At 50.1% G+C, this 15,746-nt stretch overlaps 1 protein-coding gene across 1 annotated transcript in view; it reads left to right on the top strand.

The window, feature by feature from the left end:
- LOC149445864 (vomeronasal type-2 receptor 26-like) overlaps positions 1–15,300 on the top strand; it is a 56,377-nt gene extending 41,077 nt beyond the window's left edge. The window contains exon 6 of the mRNA XM_089653314.1: positions 14,381–15,300. Coding sequence (XP_089509440.1) covers positions 14,381–15,300 — 920 coding nt within the window. The remainder of the gene's footprint in view (positions 1–14,380) is intronic.
- Positions 15,301–15,746: the final 446 nt, after the last annotated feature.

The following is a 15,746-nucleotide window of genomic DNA, read 5'->3' as shown; positions in this document are numbered from 1 at the left end:
TAAAGGTAAATATCCCGTGCACTGCAAGTGCAGTTGTTTTAGATCAGAGAGGAAGCTCTGAAATGAGGCAAAGCTGTGCTGATTTCTTTCATCCAATCATGTGCAAGCAAAAATTCTGTTTTTTTATTTACCTTGCATGTTCCCCTCAGATCTAGAGCAACTGCACTTTCAGTATACTCCCAAGTGCACTTGCAGTGCACAGCCTACTTGCCTTTAATAAATCAACCCCTATCTGTGGCAGAAAACTAATACTGTACATCACCCTGAACACACCATCCCCACCGTGAAACATGGTGGTGGCAGCATCATGTTGTGGGGATGCTTTTCTTCAGCAGGAACAGGGAAGCTGGTCAGACTTGATGGGAAGATGGATGGAGCCAAATACAGAGCAATCTTAGAAGAAAACCTGTTAGAGTCTGCAAAAGACTTGAGATTGGGGCGGAGGTTCACCTTCCAGCAGGACAACGACCCGAAACATCCAGCCAGAGCTACAATGCAATGGTTTAAATCAAAGCATATTCATGTGTTAGAATGGCCCAGTCACAGTCCAGACCTAAATCCAATGGAGAATCTGTGGCAAGACTTGAAAAGTGCTGTTCCCAGACGCTCTCCATCCAATCTCACAGAGCTTGAGCGATTCTGCAAAGAAGAACGGGCCGAAATGTCCCTCTCTATATGTGCAAAGCTGGTAGAGACATCCCCAAAAAACACATGCAGCTGGAATTGCAGTGAAAGGTGGTTCTACAAAGTATTGACTCCGGGGGGCTGAATACAAATGCCCACTACAATTTTCACAGATTTTTGTCACAAACATTGGAAATCATTTCTCATTTTCCTTCCACTTCACAATGATGTGCCACTTTGTGTTGGTCTATTACATCAAATCTCAATAAAATACATTGACATTTTTGGTTGTAACATGACAAAATGTGAAAATTTCAAGGGGGAGGAAGACTTTTTCAAGGCACTTTACATACAGTACTGTGCATAATTATAAATAATCACAAAGTGTTCATAAATAAATAATCATTTGGTGAAATCAGATTAGATCAGTCCCCACATGCCGTGATGATATCAGAAGACATCCCTGGCCTGGCACCAGAAAAAAAAGGATAATCTCCGACCATACCAGAAGAACATTAGGATGGGTATCCAAAAAGGCCGTCAAATCACGTTGCATAGCCAAAATAAGGGCACGGAAGAGGACAACCCAAAGGTTATTTCTCCTGACATGTAGAAGCAAAATGTCCAGAGGTCCCTCCAGCACCACACGATTTCGAAGCAAGGGGGAACCTCAGCCCAAAGCAATCCTCGAATCTCCAACCAAACAAATTTGAGTTGGCCAACGAGAAACCTATTTGCAGACCGCTGCAGCAAAGCTCCACTCTGAGAGCCACCCAGAAAATAAAGGAATGACCAATGATCCAGGCCACAAGTCACTGCTGCCCTAAAAGAATGAAGACAAACAAAGAAAAAGAAAATAACATAGCAGGAGAAGGTGTGAAAAAATACAACACACATGACTAATGCACCATAGATAGGCTTGTCCACTCCTACTTCCACCATTACCGATCCATGCCACTCCCCACCCCATAACCAAATAAACTTTCCAAAAAACATGACACCATTTGGAGTAAATGGCCAACATGGCCTTTTATTAACAACTTCACATTTTAACATACATCAACCGTTCCTTAACGGAAACCAAAGAATTGTTGTTGGTCTTCAAAGGTACCCACAAACGATCCAAAATGCACCTGCGGACAACCCTATACACTAGGCCTCCAGCAGCAACCAACCAGCTCGGACACAACCATACCGTCCGCAGTGCAGCACCACCACCTTCCAGTTAAACCTTGGTTAACTGGGAATATCCACCGGGCCCCCCATACCACGGATCGGGTCCCATACCATTGTTTTTCCTTCCAAGATGAGAACCGCCTCCAAGGACCAACAACCGCCACAGCACGCTGAGTAAGCCCTTACCCATGCGTGCCACGCCACAAACAAACCGCCCGTAGTATGCCGTCCTGCAGCTCCAGGGACCAAAAATCCGTGCCCACCGCATTCAAATGCACTCCATCACTGCGAAGATACCGCCAAGTATCCACCTCCAACTCCACATGCCGGAGCACCAACCCTCCATTGCGACTAAAAAATCGCCCCACCTCCCGGTTGACCTTAATCCTGGCCTTGTTGAGCCACTCCACCGACCGCGCCAAGCGCCAAGAAGTGCGGGCGACCATGTCAGACCACACCACCACCATCCCCGGAAACTCCCGCCGCAACTGAAGAAAATCCAGCTTGACATCTCTAACCAGCTCCCGCATGGACCTACCCCCCAAATCGTTGCAACCCGCGTGAATCACCAACACATCCGGTGGTCTATCCAGCCGCGCAAAACGCCGCACCTCTGGCACGACACGACTCCACAACATGCCCGGCACACCTAACCAGCGGACACAAACCTCCCTTCTATCCAACCCCAGCTGACTGCCATTGGGCCGAACATCAGCCCGCCTGGCCCCCCAAAACACATACGAGTGACCCAGGATCCACACCAGGCACACCTCTCCACCTGAAAGAAAAGAAACAATACCGCCAGAACAATACAGCACAGGGACAGAACCGCAACTACCTCCCACAACCCAAACAAACCAAAACACAGGACCGCCCACTAATCCCGCAACAAATGCGGCCGAATGTACAGGCGAAATCTCTGGGAATCCCACCTACCAATGCGCTTCACCACATCATCCGACAGCCCCCACCTGGCCGCCTCCGTAGCAGCCCCGATCCGAAACGAGTGCGAAGCATACAAAGACGCATCTAAGCCAGCAGCCGTCAAACACCGGCGAAAAACTGCCACAAATTGAAAACGCGTTAAAGGGGATCCATCAATGTGCCTGAAAAAGGACCCCCGCCCCCCAGGGCGACGGGACAAAAATTCCCGAACCGCCTGAACCGGGCCCACCAGTGAACCCGGAAGAGCGAAAAAACGCACCTTCGCACCCCTGCCCAATTGATCCGTCTTAGACCGACGGACCAGAACCTCCACCCATTCACCGGAGCACACAACCTCCTCCACCAACAACCCCCCAAGAACCGACTTGGATGGACTAACGAGCTCCCCAATCCGCAACGCCCCAAAAAAGGCCACCGCAAAGGCAGCCCGAAATAAACCCACCTCAAAATCCGAAGAGCACACAGTCCGCAAATGCTCAAACAAAGACCCCAACAACTCGAACGACACCAGACGACGAGAATCCCTACAACGATGAGCCCTCCGATAACCCCGCAGAGCCTGTCGAACCCAAAAATCCTTAGTGAAATCCCGACACCCTTGTAACTTAAAGAAAAACGCCAATCCCGCCAGTCGGCGATCCACCACGGACGCCGACACCCCCCGCTCCAAACTCCGCGCCAAGAAGTACAACACTGCCACACGCACCTCCGGCCCCCAGGGATCAATAGCGACCAGTCGCAACAGATCCAGCCACTCCCGCCAGACCGTAGAGTAAGCGGACCAAGTCGCCTCACTCACCGACCGCCGGATCCAGCCCGCAACGACTCCAAGGCAATCTCCCACAGCCAGTGGAACCCCGTGTTGCTCCGCCGCCTGCGCCAACTCTCGGAATTTGTCCCACTGAAAACGAGACAAAGCGTCAGCTAAGGTGTTGTCAACCCCAGGGAGATGTACCGCATGGAGAAAAACATTCAGCTGCAAGCAACGCAACACTAAGTGGCGAAGCAGGGCCACCACCGGTCGGGAAGAAGCCGAGACCCTATTGATGACCTGAACCACCCCCAAATTGTGAAAACGCACCTTTTGATTCCGAAAATTCTCCCCCCAAACCTCAACCGCCAATACCACTGGAAAAAGTTCCAACAGCGCTAAGTTACTGAGAAAACCTGCCTCCCGCCAGGAAGCCGGCCACGAGGCCGCACTCCACCGACCCCGGAAAAAGGCCCCGTATCCCGCAGAAGCCGCCGCGTCCGTGAACAGTCCCAAGTCAAAATTACTAACCGGGCCAGACATCCAAAGTGCCCGCCCGTTGAAAGAATCCAAAAAGGTGTGCCACAACTGCAAATCCTCCCGATGCTCCCGAGTCAGCCGAATGAAATGAAAAGGGGAGGCAATTCCCGCCGTCGCCGCCGCCAACCGGCGGCAGAACACCCAACCCATCGGCAGGATCCGACAAGCGAAATTAAGTTTTCCCAACAATGACTGCAAGGGCCGCAGCTGAATTTTACGCTTCCCCTAAACCGCGCAAATTTCACCCTGAAGGGCCAACAGCTTCTCTGCAGGCAGCCGGCACTCCATTGCGCCAGAATCCAAAACGATGCCCAAGAAAGTCATCACCGAAGCCGGACCCTCCGTCTTATCAGCCGCCAAAGGAATCCCGAAACGTTCAGCAACGTGCTGCAACGTAGCAAGCAAGACCGCGCACACCCCGGAAGCCGGCGGACCCACGCAAGGAAAATCATCAAAAAAATGGATGACCGAATTCACCCCCGAAACATCCCGAACCACCCACTCCACGAACTAAGTGAACTTTTCAAACAACGCACAAGAGATAGAACACCCCATGGGCAAACACCTATCAACGTAAAACGTGCCCTGCCAACGGCAACCCAAAAAACGAAAACTGTCCGGATGAACCGGCAACAGCCGGAACGCCGACTCAATGTCGGACTTCGCCATGAGTGCACCGCGCCCATACCGACGAACCCAGAACACTGCCGCATCAAAGGACATGTAAGACACCGAACACGACTCCGGATCTATAGCGTCATTCACCGACCCCCCCTTAGGGAAGGACAGGTGGTGAATTAACCGAAACGCATTTGGCTCCTTCTTAGGCACAACCCCCAAGGGAGAAACTACCAGATCCGCAAGCGGAGCACAAGTAATCGGACCACCCATACGACCTAACCCCACTTCCTTCCGCAACTTAGCCGAAACCACCTCAGCATGCTGCAAGGCCGACCGTAAATTCCGAGCTAGGGGGGGGACCAAAGTCAAAGTACAGGGGATGCGAAAACCCTCCGAAAAACCAGCCGCCAGCAGGACCGCCGCAGCCCGATCAGGATATCTATTTAAGAAAGGCCCCATCCTTTCCACCAGCACCGGCGTCGTCCCTCTTACCCGCAGGCTCTCCGGGAGGGCCTCAACCCCGCCTGAAACAGCGCGAGAAAGGGTGGGATCCACCGCACCCGGAACACTCGTGCCTAAACCGGCAGGACCCTCCAAAACGACAAGTGCCCTCCTGGAACTGCCAGCAGAAACCCCTACGCTTGGCGGCCGATTGTCCCGGGGAAAACAAACCACCGGCCCCGCCCTGAAAAAATGGACCAGGGGCTCTCGGCGGCGCCATGAGCCGCATCCAGAGGCCAATGTCCTTATGGTCCCAACGCAACGACGGGCGAACAGCCCTCCGCTGCCTAAACTGCTCATCATACCGAAGCCACGCAGACCCGCCGTAAATCCTGTGAGCCTCACTAATGGCGTCCAGGTAACAGAACAATGCCGAGCAATGCTCCGGAGCTTTCTCCTCAATGATACTGGCCATGATTGCGAAAGCCTGCAACCAATTCGCAAAAGTACGGGGGATAAGCCGAAAACGCCGCCGCTCCGCATCCTCCCTTCTACCGTCATCAACCCGGGACCCATCGAATGGAAAACGCTCCAAAGGCAAGAGCGTGAATATGTCCACATACTCCCCTTTCCAAATTTGTTCCCGCATGGCCGAATGCAAATGCGCACCCAAGGGGCCCTCAAAATACACATACACTTCCCCCTTCGCAGAGTCCGCCACGCCGACAGGTCCGGACACCCCCGAACCCTCCCCCAAAACCGCGGAAGGAACCGCAGAGCCCATAACCCCAGACTCCGCGGTAACCACCCCAGTCCCAGAACTAAGCGGAGAAGAGACCCCCAGGCCCCGCACCACCCCGCTGTCCTGTCCAGGAACCGCGAGCCCGTCCCCACTGGCCGGCGGGAGCCACGCAGAAGCAGGCCCAGGGGTCCCAACACTGCCCCACTCCAGCCGCCGCAACAAGTCCCGCAAACAGGAAATCACCTCCCCGAGACCCCCACCTAAACCGGACAGGGGAACGCCGCCAACGAACGCCGCCGAGGCCGCACCCACCGGGGCAGCCTGACCTCCCCCCAGCAGATCCCGCAACGCAGAAGAAAGGGAGACAGACACAGGAACAGATAACTCACCAGGCTGCCCAGGAGATGCCCCATCAGCCCCCGCATCGGGTTCCGACAGCTCGCCCTCCGACCTCTCGTCCACCGCTCGACGTCCGGATGGCCTCCCGGTCCCAGGAGCCACGGGTCCCGCAGGGTTGTGCTGCCTCTGGGCACCAGCCATGCCTGTCGCCGTCCCTGGGCTCCGTCCTGCAGCACTCCCAGCTGCACTCCGCCCAGCGCTGCACCTCTTCCTCCATCTTCCTGGAGCCCCAGCTCCCGACTGTCCAGGGGGCCCACCAGCAGCATCAGGGGACAGCCCGGCAGCCGCAGCTGAACGCCTCCCACGCCGAGCTCCCTCCCTGACAGACACCCTGTCAACGGAGGAGCCGGTACCAGCGCTCACTCTGCCTCCTCTGCGCCGTGCGGGCGGGGGGGAGGGGCTACCCCGTGAAACCCCGCCCGCCGAGCTCACTCTGCGTCCTCCTCGCCGTGCGGGCGGGGGGAGGGGCCACTCAGCGAAACCCCGCCCGCCGAGCTCCGCCATGGCCGGGGATTCCTCCCGGCACCTCCGCTAGCAGAGGCAAGTGAGCGCCCTGCCAGCGGGGCCGGAGGGTCCCGAGGGGGGCTCCCATTGCGGCGCTGAGCTCCAACAGGGGGTGGGGCCGGACTGAAGCACTCCGGAGGCCTAGACCTCCGAGCACATGGGCGCACCCGCCCCCCTGCTGCTGGTGACAAGCCCAAATCTCCCAACAGATCAGAGACCCGGCCCTGCAACCAGCCCATACCTCTGTCTTCTGCTGCCACCCGCAGCTGTGCCACAATGTCCTCCATGCCGCAGGTCTGATAGGGGGGGAATTTCAGGACCAAGCTCACATGAAGCTCTGGTCCTTGCACACGTCCAGCTCCACTGACGCTCCTTCCGCAGAACCCCCACCCTAAGGTGCCACAGACCCCTCCTACACTCCACATCTGCCAATCCTATAATTCCCCAATCAATTCCCCACCCCCTGGAGCTAAATTTAACCCTTTCCGTTCCCTACACCACTCTGGGCCTAGTCATGTATGCCCTGCGCTATTTCCATTCTTCCCTATTCGCTACGGGCATTTCTAGACAGAAGTCAAAAACCCAAGACATCAGAAATGTACCGAGCTGTCACACGCCTAGGTCAGATTTCCAGGCTGTAAGGCCTCACATATGTGCGATAGCGACTTGACTCCCAGCTGCCAATCCTCTGAACCGCCTCCCTGGACATACCCAACCTGGCGGCCCTGTGGCCGCACCAATACAGAATGAGTGCGTCCCATAATCGGACGTCGACAGCCCGAGTGCAGATAGGCAATGATGAAGGAGATGCGTGAATTGGAAGCGAGAGAGAAATACATCATCCTCATGCAGAAGGAGGGGCCCCCCAACTCGAAGTTGAATCACCAAAAATGCCACCAAACAAGCAACAGGACACGTCACACAACCAGGCAGAGAGGAATAGCTACACCCCAATGCAGCTGATCAGTCTTCAAAGAATGCAGGACGATCTCAATACTATCGTCCTTCCATCGGATATCCTCCACTAGGAGCCCCCCAGCTGTTCTTTTGTTGGGGCTAACCAATTCACTAATGCGGAAGGCACCAAAGAATGCCAGGGAAAAAGCCAAACGCAAAGAAAGACTTCATAAGGGGAACAACATAACTGAGATAGATCTGTTATCATATTATGCAACTTCCCAGAAAACCAGCCGTCTTTGATCCGCACACCTCCACAGTCTCCTACACCCTTTTAATGCCTGGCGAACCACAAACAACTTAGTGTAGTCAGGCCATCCCAACAATTTAAACAGAAAGGCCAATGCCGCCAGCTTCCTGTCAATAGCTGCAGGTGATTTACCACATTGCAATAGTCCACCAACAAACTGAAGGAACAGATCCTGCCGACTGTAAACACGGTGCAACTCTCCAGCCAAGACCTCCATTTGAAAACCTCCGGGACCACACCGTGACATACACTGACCATGTAGCTGGAGCTAAGGAACCCTGAATAAATGGCCACATACCTGTTAAACGAAGGTCCATAGCCAGGCCGGCAAGGGGTCGCCCTCCTCCTGCGCCTCCGGCACCGACATTCTGAACCATTTCCACTGGAAGCGAGAGAGAGAGTTAGCTACATCATTAAACAACCCAGAAACGTGAATTGCTCTAAAGAGCAATTTATAGCACAAACATAAAAGTACAAACTGTCTCAGAAGCGCGACAACAGGAGGAGAAGAGGCAGACAAAGTATTACCAGAGGAAACCACCCTCATATAGTCATAGTGAAAGAGCACAGGCTTATTGCGGAGCCAAGAACCCCAAAGGGCAACTGCCACCAACAATGGAAAGAGTTCCAGAAGCGTCAAGTTCTTCATAAATCCGGCATCAACCCAATGCTGGGGCCATCAGCAGCACACAACCTACCCTCAAAAAAGGCTATAAAATCAAAGGAACCAGTCGCGTCAGTGTACAAATCAAAATCTGTATTGGATCTGGAGCCCAGAAACTCCCACCAGATCCTTAAATCATCCTTATGAGGAGACATCAAGCAGATGAAATGATGTGACTCATGAAAGTGGCCAAAGAGAAACGCTGGGAGAAAATCCGGCCAACTGGCGACACTCTGCATGCAAAATTGAGTTTTCTGAGTAGCGATTGCAACTGCCTAAGGGTGATCTTCGTTCCCTACAAAGCCAAGTCAATGCTAAAAAGCAGGTCAGATATTTTGTCAGCAGGCAGTCTACAGACCCCGAGCCAATTTTGATGCCTAGAAATTTGATGACTGTAGAAGGACCCTCTGTCTTGTTGGGGGCAATAGGCACACCAAATTTCCCAAAAAATGCACGTAAGACTGTGGAGCATCATCTCGCAAACCCGGGAACCACTGGGGCTGACACAGAGTAAGTCATCAAGGTAATGGACCACATAGTTTAGTCTCATGTGAGCTCTGACAACCCACTCTAGGAATGAGCTGAAAAGCTCAAAATAGGCACAACAAATAGAGCAACCCATGGGAAGGCACTGGTCTACATAATAAGCCCTGTCAAAGCGGCACCCAAGAAGAAACAAACTATCCAGATGAACCGGTAATAGGCAGAAGGCAGCTTCAATATTAGTCTTTGCCATAAGTGCGCCAGGCCCAAACGATTTAACTAAAGACAAGGCGGCATCGAAGGATGTATAGGAGACAGAAGAAAGATCCTTACTAATGCCATCATTTACAGACTTCCCTTTTGGAAATGATAAGTGATGGATCATGCAAAAAGTATCTACTTCCTTCATGGGTACCACCCCCAAAGAGGATACCACTAGATTTGGAATAGGCGGCTCTGAAAAAGGGCCCGCCATGCGGCCCAAGGTGACCTCTTTTTCCAACTTTTACCGTAAAACCTCCGGGTGTTGACAAGCCAACTTTAAGTTGCAAGAGGACGGCAATGTAGGAGGGAGGTCGCAAGGTATAACAAAGCCAAGAAGAAAAACCTCTTCCAACTGTGATGCCACGCGCTTGTCTGGATATCTATTGAGCCAGGGTCGAATCGCCTCTATGTTCACTGGTGACCTCCCCTTTCCCAGAAACATACCCGGGTTTGCAGAGCAAACCCTTGCCTTTATTGAAACAACGACTAACGGGGTGGTTTCCTCCACAACCTGAACACTCGTGCCTGAAATGGCAGGCGGAACCCCACTTGCAGTGGGAATCATTGAAAGACCAACACACGCCCTTTTTGTCATGTCCAGAAGAACCTGCTCCTCCAGAGGCAGCAAGCAACGGAAAGGGAGAAAGAGCAGACGTATTGGTATACACTCCCCCTTTTGAATTCATGACCCTCATCCAAACTCCAATGTCCCTATGATCCCAGCTAAGATCTGGGTGCACAGAAATGCGCTGCCAGAATTGTTCATCATACTGAAGCTAAGCTGTACCCCCATAAACCCTGCAGGCTTCCCAAACGGAAACAAGGTAACAGAAAAGAGCTGAACAGAGCTCCAGCTGCTTTTCCCCAACACACTAACCAAGATCGTAAAGGCCTTAAGCCAATTCCCAAAGGTATGAGGGATCAACCAAAAATGCCGCCCATCCATATCCTCCTCCTTATGGTGCTCCTTACCCTTTTCCCCATTTATCGATTGGGAAACATTCCAACAGGAGTAAGGTGAAGATGTCGATATATTCTCTTTTCCAGATTTTTTCCTTAATGTCCGGCTTAAGATGAGCACCCAGAGGACCCTCATAACAGACATAGGAGTGCCCCTTTGCCAAATCTAAAATTGGGACCAGCGTATCAGGCAGCATAACAGTACCCAGTGCAGTGGTATTAAACGCTGATGTGGAGAGGACACCCCAGCCATGAGCACCCTGACCGGATAAGAAACCACTGCAAATGAAATTCCCACTGCGATCGTTGTGGACAAGGGAACCTGCAGGGAAGAACCACACCACGATAAATCCCAGACCACACTAGGGTCCACAGGCCGGCTGCCTCCAAATTCTCTAGCAAAGCTCGGATACCTTGCACGAGCCTGTGAATCCCCCATCCAGTGTCGCGAGAATGGGTGAAAAAACAATGGAATGTGAGAGCTCACCTGTGGGAGGCACAGGCACATCACTTCCCCTGAGCAGATGATTGGGATTCAGCTCATCAGTGGCCCACCACTATGCCGCTATGGAAAAGCCATTGAAGAAGCCACGGGAGGTGCGGACCAGAGCTCGCTGCAAATCCCACCTGACTGTGGTACCTGTGAAGATAAAGCAGAGGGCAGAACAACTGGGAGAGATGCAGAACTACCCAAGTTAGCCATCCCAAGTGATCCCTGAAAAGGAGGGGGTGGGGGAGCCAGCCTGCTATCAAGGACCTGTGAGGAGGGGGAGAGAAAGGGCTGGAGGATAGGGAGCTGGAGAGAGCTGGTCTGTGTAGGCTGACCAGCAGTATATGACAACTGCTGTCCCACAGCCGGCCACAACGGGGAGCCAAAGAGAAGAATGGGAGAAGGCTGAGACAAAGTCGAGGAAATAGGAGGTAAGGATGGGACAGTGGATGTGGGACCAGGGGCGGACTGACCATTTGGAAACTCGGGCACTGTCCGAGTGCCCGGGGTCAGTAGGGGGCCCCATGAGATGCACCTGGTACCTTTTTCATAGGCTTTTTTGAGTTTGGGCAAGGGCACAGGGGCCCCATGATCCCCTATTGCCCAGGGGCCCCATGAGTTGTCAGTCCGCCCCTGTGTGGGATGACACCTGCGGACCTGCAGGGGTGAAGCTGGCTGGATCCGGTGTGCCCCTCCTCTCTCCTTGTAGCCTATGTTGATCAAGGGGAGAAGTCTGGTTGCCTGAGCAGAGTGCTGACAGGGCGGGAGCTCTGCCCCCTGTAACTTTGGCCGGCTCCACATGCACAGAGGGCCCAGTAGCAGGATCTCCGCAGCGTAAGTTGGATTTCAGAGGAGCAGCAGCTCTCCTCTGACACCCGATATCCTGGTGGCGGCTTCTACTGCCCAAACGCTGTACATCTCGAGGAGGGGATGGGAGGTGGGAAGCAGGGCAGCGGACCCGATGTGTTCGGACCTCAGGAGCAGTTTGGGGGAGTCCAGCCACCAGACCTCACAGCCAGTCCTCTCCACGCTGCTTAGCTTCCAGGTGGACATGAGTGAGGAGATGCTCCATGACAAGGTAGGAGAGGGGATAGGATGAGATGGAAAGGGGAGGGGGGCACACATGAGGGGGGTAGAAGTGCAAGAAATCTGAGCGAGGGCGCCGAGTGACCAGTATGTCACGAGACTTAACGTGATGCAGGAGTCCCCTCCTTTTTCTACCTCCTACCAATAATCAGCCACCACCAAATCATGCCCCTTCACTATCCTGCCATCACTTAAACCCTTTGTTACCCTATAGACTAGTCTGAAGGGACCATCCCCAGAAAAAGCTTTGGATGGTTCCTCCACAGGGATCAAAACTTCTCTCATGACACTAAGCCCAGGATTACTTTGCGCACGGGCTGCACTATATCATCCTCTCAGATGGATTTCCATTATCAGTGAACATATCTTCCATGATTTGATTCACAGGGGGTTTGTTCAGTCCTGCATGAATTTACATGAATTCCACAAACTTGAACTTATTATTGGACCTCATTGAAATCTAGGTGGGGGGGGGTGAATCTCCTTGATACTACATTCTGCCTATTTTGAAGGAAAATAGACTGATATCTTGTCAAAAATGGGCATGTGTGGTTGGCTAATAAAGCAAATAAATAAATGTTTGAGAGATGCTTTTAAGCTGTGTGTGATGTTAGAAAACACTATAGATTTACATTTCCAGCAGCACTATGTTCTACATTAGGGCTCATTCAGAAGGCCTATTAGTGCCATCCTCTATGCTGAGCCTTTAGCAGCTGCATGCGCTTCCCCTTTAAGTTTTGGAATTTGTTTAGTTTCATTGCATTTAGTTTGATTTTATGAATTTAACGAATTTAAAGTTTTTGGAACCATTAGATAATTGATCGGCTGATCTCATTCGGCAAGCCAGCCACCATATCCTTGACAACCGATGACCCATTAACTGTCAGTGGGGTTTCCCTCTGACAGCTGAATGTAAACAAAACAATTGCCGGCAATTAATTCTGAAAAAAAAAAAAAGCTGTGTGGGGATACCCCCATCCATACCAGGCCCTTTGGGTCTGGTACCATGGTACCACATAGGGCTACTCCATACTCTTTCACATAGGTTCGTGATCAGGGGGCCCCCTTGTTGAAGAGGGGGCTTCCAGATTCCAAATAAGTTACCCCCCCGCATCCCCACAGCCACCTGGCCAGGGTTGTTGGGAAGAAGCCCTTGTCCTCATCAACATGTGGGAAAGGTTCTTTGGGTGGGATATCCCCCTACCCCAAAGCACCCCCCCGTATTGAGGGCACGTAGCCTAATATGATTTAGAGCGGTCTCACTCACCCTCCTCTCTCCCTTGCCTGCATGCTCGGATAAGGGTCTGGTATGGATTTTGGGGGGACCCCACACACTTTTTTTTTAGTTTGGCATGGGGTTCCCCTTAAAAGCTACACCAGATCTGAAAGGCCCACAGTTTTTTTTCTCATTTTTAAATTGCTGGCAATTGTTTTTTTTATATTCATAATTCATTAGAAAATAAATATATGAAATAAAACTGAATGAATTTCAATGACATTCTTTACTTTTTCATTCAGAGATTCGGATACAACCGAAACTCTGAATAACCAAAAATTCATCTGAATTTATATTCGGACCCAAACTAATTGCACATGTCTAGTAAATCTTAGAGTGAATTATTTGAGAGACAATAGCCACAGATATTGTTCAGCGGCTGCGCAGCATGGAAGAAGATTGGCAAGGTTTAAATAAGTGGAAGAAATAAGGTAGATTGTATATTAAAATAAATATTGAAGTTTATTTCTGATAGCAAATAGCCACAAATAGTGTACAAAGACTCGACAACTTGGTAAGGTTGCAATGTAAAAGGGAGAGATGAAATGGTTTTTATCTTTTATCAAGAAACAATGAAGTGTGTTATTTGAGAAACAATAGTCACAAATATTGCTTAGTGGCTGGGCAGTATAAAGCAATGTAAAAGGGGAAGATTAGTTTTTTTTTTTATCTTGAAATACACTTTAGAGAGTATTATTTGAAAGACAACATCTGCAAATATTGTACAGTTACTGGATAATATGTAAACTGCTTGGTTAGGCTGCAATGTAAAAGGGAGAGACATGACTGGTTTTGTCATGAAAAAAATTAAAGGGTACTATTTGAGAGACAATAGCCAAAAATATTGCACAGTGGCTGGACAGTATGTAAGCAGCTTGGTGAGGTTGCAATGTAGAAGGAGAGGTGAGGCAGGCATTATCTTAAAATAAACATTACAGTATATTATTATTTTTATGCATGGATGCCATATATTTTCCCCTCATGAGGTGCACCAACATTCCGGATATATTGAGTAATCAAAATGAAAAAGAAAACAAAACATATGGGACTTTATCATTATTAGTTTATTGGTTTATCCACAAGTTTCAAGTACTGAAAAACACCAGTACATGTATGTACACATTACATTCCCACTGCTCCTCTACAAATGACTGTTTAATTAATGAGAATAAAAACAAATTTATCTTTTATCTATTGCTCTTGGCAGACAGTGAGAACTGTATGAAATGCCCAGAGGAAGAATGGCCCAATGAGAAGAAGGATCGATGTATTCCAAAACTCCTTGAATTCCTTTCCTACAATGATGGCATTTCTAAAGTATTCCTAACAGTTTCTTCTTTACTCTGCATTGTGACTGTTTCAATAAAGGGGATTTTTATTACGTATCGGAACACCCCCATCGTCAAAGCTAATAACAGAAATCTGAGTTTTGTTCTCCTTGTCTCCATCTTGTTGAGCTTCCTCTGTGTGTTCTTGTTCCTTGGCCAGCCACTGGATATAACCTGTATACTCCGTGTCATGACATTTGGAGTCATCTTCTCCATAGCCATCTCCTCTCTTCTGGCTAAAACAATCATTGTTTACATCGCTTTCAGAGCCACCAAACCTGGCAGCTACTGGAGGAAATGGATTGGAACCAAACTGGCCAATTCCATAGTATCCGTGTGTTCATCCATTCAAGTAATAATATGTATCATTTGGATGTCCTCTTCTCACCCTTATATGGAAATGGACATTCACTTTTATCAGGACAAGATCGTCATTCAGTGTAATGAAGGGTCAGTTATCGGGTTCTACTCGGTGTTGGGTTATATGGGGTTTCTGGCAGCTGTGAGTTTTGTTCTGGCTTTCATGGTGAGGACATTACCGGACAGTTTTAATGAGGCCAAATACATCACCTTCAGCATGCTGGTGTTCTGCAGTGTCTGGATTACCATGATCCCGGCCTATCTGAGCACCAGAGGGAAATACATGGTGGCTGTGGAGATATTCGCTATATTGGCCTCAAGCGCTGGACTTCTAAGCTGTATATTTTTTCCAAAATGTTTCATTATCCTATTTAAACCTAAATTGAATACACAATTACATTTACATGATAGAAAAATAGACAAGAGGAACTACTCTTAGGGATCTGTTTATAAATGTTTTCACACAAGATTCACATAGCTTGCACCCAAGTCTAATGAGATTCAAGTGGAAAATGTTGTTAATCATGGGTGAAAGTTGTGTGATTCTAGTGTGATTTTTAAAAATACTCAGGTAGGTAGATGGCTTTGAAACCTGGGGCTGGAAGTGGGTGATGGTTTTGTGTTCAAATTAACGTCACTGTTATGTTGGTGTAGTCCCTGAAGGACATCTGATAGCAAGTTGGCACCTTCTGCAAATGATGGAGTTACTACAATCACCCAGGGTTTTGTATTCAAAACCCTGATCTAAAAATTGGAGAGCCATACTTAATTGTTTGAGTCCAAAATTAAGTTTATTCCAAAAGTGTATTGGGCAATAATGAATTAATATGTGTGTGTCCACACTGGAGCACATTTATTTATTTATTTATCGAGTTTATATAGCGC

This window comes from Staurois parvus, unplaced genomic scaffold, assembly GCF_062004578.1.
Source record: "Staurois parvus isolate SC_StPar_1 unplaced genomic scaffold, SC_StPar_1.0 ptg000706l, whole genome shotgun sequence".
In the NCBI taxonomy this organism is placed as follows: domain Eukaryota; kingdom Metazoa; phylum Chordata; class Amphibia; order Anura; family Ranidae; genus Staurois; species Staurois parvus.
The sequence above is the reverse complement of the archived record's forward strand: the minus strand, read 5'-3'. Positions and strand labels throughout refer to the sequence as shown.